The sequence below is a fragment of the Pinus tabuliformis genome, chromosome 2_1 (genome assembly GCF_031772625.1).
Source record: "Pinus tabuliformis cultivar Carrire ecotype Pingquan chromosome 2_1, CPIR1, whole genome shotgun sequence".
Taxonomy (NCBI): domain Eukaryota; kingdom Viridiplantae; phylum Streptophyta; class Pinopsida; order Pinales; family Pinaceae; genus Pinus; species Pinus tabuliformis.
The window spans coordinates 676,406,272-676,416,215 of NC_142299.1; the positions used below are offsets into that span (position 1 = coordinate 676,406,272).

Genomic DNA, 9,944 nt, shown 5'->3' on the forward strand with positions numbered 1-9,944 from the left:
TGTGAATGTCATTTCACAAGAAAACCCGCACCAAAGTTGAAAATTGTTTTTCTAGATAATCCACCTATGCACAAGAAACCTACTTAGCTGCCCAACTATGACTTTTCTTAGCATTTATTTTACATGGCAGTGCAACTACCAAAGAAAATGTGGAGTCCAGGCCACTATATATACGCACTCGTTTGTCGAATTGAATATCATCAGCTATCATGGCTTCCATTAACAGTAATGTGATATTAATTACTGTTCTTGGTTTTTCCTTATGCTACTTGTCTTTGGCTGGTGCAAGTACTTGTGCAGAGCAAGAAAAGGATTCGTCTGTAGTGGTTGTGGGAAAAGTGTTCTGTGATACATGTTTGGAGAATAGGCTTTCCGGAAATGGCTACTTTGTATCAGGTAGAGTTTGAGGTTATTTTTTTTTTCTTTCTATATTTTATTAAGCAGATATTTCAGAATAGGGATTTCAAAATTTTTATTTAGAAAATTAAGGATGATTTAAATTTAATAATTTCAAAATATTTTTAATTAATGTATTATACCTTTCTCTTTTGGATGAACGAACAGGAGCTTCGATAGCTGTGGAATGCGCTCTGAACAGGAAAGCGATGACCCTCTCTATTATGGGAGAAACAGACGAAAATGGAGAATTCAGGGTGGAACTTCCTTCCAGTATTCTTCGGTCTGCTGATCAATTGAACAATTGTTGGGTGACTCCACGCAACAGCCCTCTCGCCTCCTGCAATATTCCCTCGACAGCCGCACCCTCGAACCTTAGGTTACAATCGGCTTCCAACGGAGTTGTCACGTACAGTGCAGGCCTGTTCAGCTACCGCCATGAAACTGTGCCTGCGTCCTGTTACAGGGAAGGTTTCCTGACCATGATCCGGGGACGAGAAATGGCCGAGAAGGCCGATGATTCTTCCAAAGCAGGCCAACAGACGCCCACGATCCCTTCGTTACCTAAGCTTCCACCAACTAGCCTTCCCAGTGTCCCCCCTTTCCCTAAGCTCGCTACTCCTCCACTACCTAGTGTTCCTCCGCTACCCAAAGCTCCCCCGCAACCCAGTATTCCTCCGCTGCCCAGTGTTCCTCCTCTACCCAAAGTTCCTCCACTATCCAGCATTCCTCCGCTTCCCAGCGCTCCTCCTCTCCCCAAAATTTCTCCGCTGCCTTCGTTTAGTTTTCCTCCATTTCCAAAACCGACCATTCCAGGCTCTCCTCCTCTTCCAAACTTCCAATTCCCGCCGTTCCCATTTCTCACCCCACCACCTCCTGGTCACTAGAAGAGCCCTTGATTTTTCAGGTCTCAGCTGCTGTCTATGACATATAGTTATCGTTTATATTGTTGGATGGCTCTTATTCATTACTTGTTCTTGTTTATTTGATATAGCTAATAAGGGTTTGGTTTCAGGGTTTGATTGGTTGTTTGCTCATTCATATATATATAGATAGATATTTGTATTAATGATTTTTCTTGTTTTTGGCAATAAGATCATATATATTCTTTCATTGTCATATAATATTCATTCTAATCCGCTGTGTTATATTTAGTGCCGTGGTAATCCGCTGTGTTATATTTAGTGCCGTGGTAATCAGTGATTTATTCCAATGAACATTACGATTTGTACTTGGAATAACGTTATGAATATTTAGCTATGCTTCATTTTAATATTGAAATTTTGGTTATACTAATTAAGTTTTAAGATTTTGCGAGTTCATAGTGATAAATTTATATGCATCATCAAATATATAATTAAAACGCTTTTATAATATATTTTTTGAAAAACAATTATAAAATTTAAATAAAAAAAAAATCAATTCTTATGATCAGAGACATTAAAACTGAAGATATTGAGATTAAAACGGATATAATAGGGGATTTTCCTTGTCAAATCGTAAAAACACATTAATAGATTGGCACTGGTATTTCTCATAGCCAAAAAACAATCAACCTGACAAAGCCAAAACAATAAACACATTAATAGATTGGCACTGGTATTTCTCATAGCCAAAAAACAATCAACCTGACAAAGCCAAAACAATAAACACTTTTGTTCAAATTACCACTCAATTTCAAAAAATTTAAAATATATAAATGAATTTTTTCAAATTATACTAACAAATTTTTTTTGTCAACTCGACAATTTTGAATCAAACTATTTCCGTATCTTATACAAATCCGAATTCAAACTCGAACTGGGTAACTATGCGATAAATAACTGCTTGGAATAAACAACTGTTTGAACTATATGAAACTAAGTGAAAAAACCCAGCCCGCTTCTTTCAATTCAATTTTAGCAGGGCTTTCGAAGATAATATCGCGACTTTCAATTCAATTTTAGCAGGGCTTTCGAAGATAATATGGGGACGCTTGAGACAGGAAATTACAGTGGGACTTTAAAGAATGCCATGACACTATTTTTTAAATTATAAAAATGTTCATCTGTGTTTAGATAGGCGAGGGGAGGGGATACGGTGGAATTGTTATAACATGTGATGCATCACCAGCAGTGCCATCAAATAGAAATTAATTATTCATATCTTTCAAAGTCATTGTAATTGGTTCCAGACCCTGTGACTCTTCCCGTATTAATTATGAACTTTTCCTTCATTATAACGGAATCGTGACATCATCAAATGGCGTAGAATAAATTTTTGGGAGTCGTTTATTGAGGCAGAGGAATTGTCTGAAGGGTCAAAAGTTTTTGGAATGTGGCAAATTTTTTTTTTAAATTTTTATAGAAATAGTGTTTGAATCATGTTTTTGATGTAGAAATAGATTCAGCACCATCAAAAACGTATGGAATACCTAAAATTTTGAAGTTTAACAACTTGGATTTACAAAAATCCTTACCAAATTTTCTCTAAATATGATCAGAATTTTCGTAACTTTCAGAACAATTCCTCAATCTAATTAGCTAGCTTTACTGCAAATTTTTGTTTGTGTGCGTAAAATTCGGTATTTCTGGAATCCAAGTTAAATTTCTTGGAAGTCTAAGTTTAATTGGTAGAAATTTGGTATTTTAATGATTTTCGTATCTTCACAATTTTTAAGAAGTGAATTATTTACACTGTCGAAAGCACATTTACAACCATTAAAAATTTGAATTTACTAAATTCTGGGGCACTAACAAAAATTATATCAATTTCAACCAGAGATAAAATTTACTAACAAAAATTATATCAATTTCAACCATAGATAAAATTTAGTAAATTCAAATATCTATATGAGAGAAATTATCTATACTCCAAAATAGTTAAAGTTTTTCTCTGTTTAGAGCCCTTTTGCAACTTTTATGGCCACATTGCTAACTTTTGAATCGCTTTTCTTTGGTTTCACTTTATACTTCGTGCAGATTTACAGGTGGAGGTCCACGTGTTTTTAACTACGGAGTCACTTTCTTTCATCTCTGAATTTTTTAATTTTTAAAAAGAAATAGTGTATATGGTTGCTTTGGGGATTGACAAGGTTAAATTCTGATTTTAAGCATCACACAAATAGATACAAAATAAAGCATCTAAATCTAAAACACAATAACAAAGGTCTTTAAATCTCTTTATATGTTGGGTAGTATTTGGTTGCTTTCGGTGGTTGAAAAGGTTAAATTTTCCATTTTAAACCTCACACAAAAGATACAAAATAAAGCATCTAAATCTAAAACACAATAACAAATGTCTTTAAAAATTTGTATGTTAGGGGTGGTCGAGAACAAAAGAAAAAGAATAATAATTTTATTATAATATCTATTTTAGGATCACAATAATATCGCTTTTAAGATCGCAATAATGTGCTCAAACACCATGAGAGATTTTTCATTGATTTTCATGAGCTTTACAATTTAGCTATATTTGATACATATTTAAATAAAAAAACTCATGGCTAGAATTCAAGTATTCAACCATATTGTTGTTTCCATTCTCTTTTTTGAGTTTCAATTTTTCTAGTCACTATCTTCTTTTTCTCATTATTTTAGAAAACACCTTTTTCCTTTCCAGGCCTCTTATTACAAATTTTGAACCCTTAGGCAATTTTGACATTATTAATTATTTATATCTCTTTTCTTGAATCAATATTTGTGATTTCATATTTAATCAGTTACTATAGAGTTTTATACATGGTATATGGCTTTTTTATCATTAAGCCTCTTCTTTACTGATTTCTTTTCATTTCCATATAGGTTCTTGATCATAAAATGTTGTCTTCTTTCAAACTATAAAGCCAAATTTTCATTTCTATATTTTCTTTATCTATGTTATATTAACACTTTAACAATGATTCTATTTATGTTATATTTACGATTGAACGTTAACAAGTTAAATTTAATTAATTCGCAAAAGTTTCATAATACACATACATTGAAGTCTTATTTCAATTGGGCAGAAGGAAAAATAGTTAAAAACCTTAGCAATGTTGTGGAGACAATGGCTGATTAGTGATTTTGAATGATGAGGAAGTTGTTTCTTATGGAAAGATGTTCGCATAAGCACACTTTTTGGAAGAGAAGAATGTGTTAATAGAGAAGTTTGGAACATGATATAGCATATGCAAAGCTTGAAAGAGTATCCTCTACTCAGAAAATTTATGGGTGATTCTCATCCTTCCAAATCTGTAAAAAGCACAAAGATCACTAGAAAATTGTACAGCCTCAAAATTCCTCGAAGGTCAAATGTGGAATATGAGCATATTTCCACTCAACTTTTGGGTTTGAAATTCAAAAAATGGACTGGCTATTAATATATTGTGGATGTTTATGTCTGGATCCTCATGGTTGGCCCCAAGGGTGGGTTAGCTACTCCACTCACCAACATAGGAGTCCCTCTCAAATTAATAAATGATCTTGAAATCTATGCTGATGAAACTTTTATTTTAGTAATAAGAGTCTCAAATATCAAGGAAGGAATTTATTTCAAATTGTTTTATAAGTGGATTCATCTTGATGGATGTTAAAGTATGATTCTAAAACAAAAGAAGCTCAAGTTATAGGGCATGATCACGAATTCCCAAATCGACTAATTCTAAGTACAAGACACTTGAAACTATATTGGATGAAAGGTCTAAAGTCAAGAGCCTCTTATGTATTCACCATTTCATTAAGCTAACCAAACCATGTGAAAACAAATGATAAAGGACAATTTTTGGAGGTAGTACTTCAAATCTATTGACCTTTCTATGGATAATGCCTATGTAGGGCTTCTCAAATAAGCATGTCTGGAAATTGGATGTAGTACTCTTGACTAAAACTAGGTTCTTTTTCTTTAACAACTATGTTAAAAATGTTTTCCTATTGTTTAAAAACAACTAGACAAGTTTGTTCAAAGCTTTTATAGTGAGCATGTTCAAAATGGGAAGCATTGGTATTAGGATAGGTTGCTAAGAAAATATTCGAAATGATAATACTATAATCAACTAAAAGCTTTTCCATGGCTAATCGTGAACTAAATATCCACTCTTTAAAGTTGGATCATCCATAATGGTGAATTCTTATAGTGAATATGACGTAAAAATATAGAAATATTAGAACATTATCTCAACAAAAGAAATAAGAAAATAAACGAGCTAGATAGAAGCTTGGAAAACTTAAAGGACCCAACTCTTTGAGCCAATGACATAGTAGAAACAACCTTTCTAAAAATGAGTCTCATAAAAGACCAACATGATCAAACTAGGATGAAGGAAATATGAAAAAGCCTTACATATTTCATTTTATTTGAAGCATGTCATCCTACAGATAGATTTGAATGAACTACTATTGTATGCATTATAGAATGAAGTGATGCCATATCTATATACTCTCAGGCAAGTGGTTTTTAAGATTGTATGTCTTACACAAAAATGTAGTGCACATTACAAGGAATTGTTGCCTTGATTGTTCAACCAGTGGATAGAAGCATGTGTAAGGGATACAAAATGATGCCAAGTGACTTGTACTTATATGAAATTTCACCCACAAATTAAGAAATTATTTTTTCAATTAAATAAGTTAGGAAGAAACCAAAGGGAAAATTAATTCAAATTAATTTCAACTCTAACTCAACTTTTGTAAATGAAATATAAACTGGTTGTGTAACCAAAATTTAGAAACTAATTGGTGGATGGGAATAAAAGAGAAGTCTTTGATAAGAAGAAAAAGAGGATGAAAGTTTAATTATAGGAACTAAAAGTAGTGCTTGGGGATTTATCAGGTAGATTTGGCAGCAGATTGAAGACTAGCTAGTTGATTTACCTCTAGTAGTATGGATTCGGTCCAACTTTTTCTACTATGAATGTAAAATATTGCTTATGTTAATTAAAGGCCTTTTGTTTCCTTCCATTCAATTATGAAACTCTATAAATGATTTGAATTTAGTCATTGTATTTATTGTTCACAGAATATGATCTTGTATTTATGTTTCTTTGACTACTTTGACTAATCATTAATTTATAACAACAAAATATATATTATTTTTAGAGTGTATTACCTGAACTAGTTAGTATTTTATTAGTGTATCTTCTTTAAACTTTTGGTTTGGTATGATAAATATTGTTACTAATCTATTATAGTGGATAAATTTGTCAAAAATTGGGTCTTACATGGTTTACAATTGTCTTTTGGACAATTGGCATTGTCTTGATGGCTAGTGGCTTAGTGAAGGTATTTGCAAGTGTGTTGGTATTGATGTCAACAATCATGTTGGGGAGATGTGTTGGGAAGTTGGCATTGCCTAACTGTTGGCGGGAGTGTTGGAATTGATGTCAGCCAAACTAGCATGAGTATATTGTTGAACCAAATGTTGGCAGTGATGGTGATGATGGAATCTCATGGTTGTTGAAGTGTTGTGTAGAAAATCATCACAGTAGCAAGCTTACTTGAGAAGCCATAAATTGATAACATGAAATAGAGTTAAGGAGAAAAAGAGTGGAAGAAATTTTGAAGCAATTTTGTAGGTAGTAGATGGGCTTAAAGCCTACATCGAACCCTCTTCATTGGAAATTTCTCTGGAAGAGATTCCCAACGGTGTGTTGAAGTCCAAAAACGGACTCCTGGACCAAAAGATAAGGTTTGTCGAAGTCAAGGGACTTAATGCCTTGACGAGGGTGAAAGATCATAATGTTGGAGGTCATTAGATCGGTGCATCAAAACATCAGAGGTCAGATCATATAAGATGTTGGAGTAGAAAACATATCGAAAGTAGATCAACATATTAGTACTCCAGAGCATAGCGCTATAGGAGGATTAGAAGGCTGATATCGGATAATATCAGGATCTCAGAACAGGTCATATAGGAATATCAGAGATCAGATGATATCGAGATATCGAAACCCCAGAGGTCAGTACATCGGGATAGTTTCACATCGCGATATTAAAATATCAGAGGTTTAGGACATCAGAGTATCAAAACTTCTTAACTGAGGTACTTTAAGAAGTCTCGATGTCTAGCAGTTCCGATAAGAATTAAAACGTGACGCGTATTGCCAAAGAATATTAGAAAAGGATTTTGTTGCAAAACCAAAGGTTGATAGACTCTCTTCTCTCTCCTCTAACAAGACACATGGCAACATGAGATTGGATCCGATATGCTACAGTGGCACTGAAGTCATCATGATGTGCCAGTAAGACAGGACATGAGGCGAACATATTCAACCTTATTGGGTAGTCTAATGGGCCAGAAACGGGTGACACATGTCACCAATAAGGAGTCACCATGTGGAGTGATGGCATCATATCAGAACTCGACATATCGGAGGATTAAGATATCATAACTCTAGAACAATTGGTTATTGGAAAGTTTTGATGGAGGGGGCATCCGATATTAGGTAGGCTCTTGGTCATGTAAATACATAGAACCGAGAGCGCAGAGTGGGAGAAAGGGAAGATTGTCCCTCGACAGGAATCTAAAGGCTTTGCACCTATGTGCTACACTAACGGTCACAGGCAGTGGTCCTGTGATGAGAAATGCAGTGACGACTAAGAAGAAGGAGCTAAGATGCAATCAGAACTTTAGAGAAGTTACGATGCAAAGGGGGCTCTAATATGGCATTAAGTCGATGGTCACTAACCTGTTCGTATGAGATAATAAATGCTCAGGGACCTAAGCACCAAGGGGCTGAGGTTATAGAACTAAGTGACATCGTAACATTTCTCGTGTATAAGTTATGATATATTGTAGCTCTAATATGATAGTACGAATGTATATGGAATATGGATGAGTTGACAGCAAGGACTATGATCATGCAAAAGAGTTGGTCCCAGGAGTAATGGTGGCTATCAAAGATCGATGGGTTAAGGCAATAAGGACCATGATTAGAGTGTTGGGTCTACCTTGAGGTGAGAAAATCCATCTTTGTGCTTCAATGCTCACCTTAGTGAGTTAAAGAGATGAATGGGTTGGAAGTCGAATAATAAATGCAAATTGGCAGAGTTGGTTTACAGAGTCAGATGGATCTACAAAAAGTGTTGAGACAAGGTAGCGAGGGCAACAGTCCATACATAAGCCATCCTGAAGTACAACCAAACTATACGAAACCATGAATAAGCATGGAGAGCTTCAGTGATAGGAGATTTGTTCACAAAGAGGACTATGCTAGATTTGAGTGTGTAGGTGGACTGAGAATTAATTCTCATTATGGAGAAAATAGTCAAGTGGCCATTCACATGTTTAATGTTATGGAAGAGACCAAGTTAGACGTAACATCAGAATGCAAAATCCATCCCAAGGTACAGTTGCACTGTGTGAATACAGGACATGAGTGACAACATCAATAAGTGGGCAGTAGAGGAACAAAACCCATGAGCTTAGATGAGCAAGGGTGGGGGGGGGGGGGGGGGGGGGGGGGGGAAGCAGTAGAGTCACTAGAGAGCTAATGGGAAAAGATTTGTGTGTGTGCATTCTACTGTGTGAGGCTAAGTGAGCCTATTTTGTAGTGAAAGGTAGAGAGCGCCTATGCATTGCTAATAGATCTCGAAAGAAGTTGTGTTGCTGTGTGAGAAAGGACGAAGGTTCCTCTACAGAGAAAGAAGGCCAAGATTTGAGTGTATGATGTTAAGAGAAAAATTCCCAGAGCTAAGTGCATAATGATGAAAAGTAGAGAACAGAGAGTCGTGTGGATTGTAAGGAGTGATTTTTGTTGATCAGATCAGTGTGTTGTTGCAGAGTGAGCAAAGAACAAGAGATCAGGGAGAGTGACTGCCATAGTCAGAGAACTTCTAGTTCCTATTTGAGTGTGGGTTGGAGCCTATATATAGGAAGTTTGTGCTCTCATCTCTAACGGGTGCTTGAGAAGGCTTGGGGGTTGGTGCCTCCTGCAAGTTCGTGCTTGCATAAATCCAGGGAGCTGCAAGTTGGTGCTTGCAACAAATCCATGAAGTTGGTGCTTCCTACTAGTGGGTGCTAGCAAAAAATCAAAGGGAGCTGGTGCTTCCTGTGAGTGGCAGCTCACAAAATAGATTGATGTAATAGAGTAGGTGCTCTTATTTTACATCAATAACAACAACAAGATTTGGTGTTTTTTCCCGAAATGGTTTCCACGAAAAACATTTTGTCTCATGTGTATGATGCTCATGGTGTGTTCTTATATGTTGATTTCATATTTCTACCATATTATATGTTGTTGTTGATTATGTGGATGGTTGCCAAGTTTGAATAAGAAAAGTTAATTGGCATAAAGAGTTAAAAATTAGCCTTAATACTGATTCACCCGCCTCTTAGTATTAACATTGTTTCCAACAATTGGTATCAGAGCCAAGTTCCTTCAGAAATAACTTAATCGCTCAAAGGTAGATCAAAGGGAAACAATGGCTAATAGAGTTTGGCTAACAACAGAAGGAGTTCCATTTTTAAATGGATCAGACTATGAACTTTGGAAGGTTAGAATGGTAGCTTATTTAATGGCTTTAGATGTTAATATGTGGCTCTTCGTATTGAATGGAGAAAAGATTGAGCAGAATGAATAAGCCCAGAATTTT

The 9,944-nt window shown here is 35.3% G+C and overlaps 1 protein-coding gene across 1 annotated transcript; it reads left to right on the forward strand.

The window, feature by feature from the left end:
- Nucleotides 1-209: 209 nt before the first annotated feature.
- Nucleotides 210-1,520, forward strand: LOC149202402 (uncharacterized). Its single transcript, XM_089399969.1, has 2 exons — nucleotides 210-396; nucleotides 565-1,520. Exons 1-2 carry the CDS (start codon nucleotides 210-212, stop codon nucleotides 1,281-1,283), a joined length of 906 nt encoding a protein of 301 aa, XP_089256095.1. The 3' UTR covers nucleotides 1,284-1,520.
- Nucleotides 1,521-9,944: the final 8,424 nt, after the last annotated feature.

Coding starts and splice junctions, on each gene's coding strand:
- LOC149202402 (XM_089399969.1), top strand. CDS start 210: ATGGCTTCCATTAACAGTAATGTGATATTAATTACTGTTCTTGGTTTT. Junction 397..564: donor AAATGGCTACTTTGTATCAG/GTAGAGTTTGAG, acceptor ATGAACGAACAG/GAGCTTCGATAGCTGTGGAA.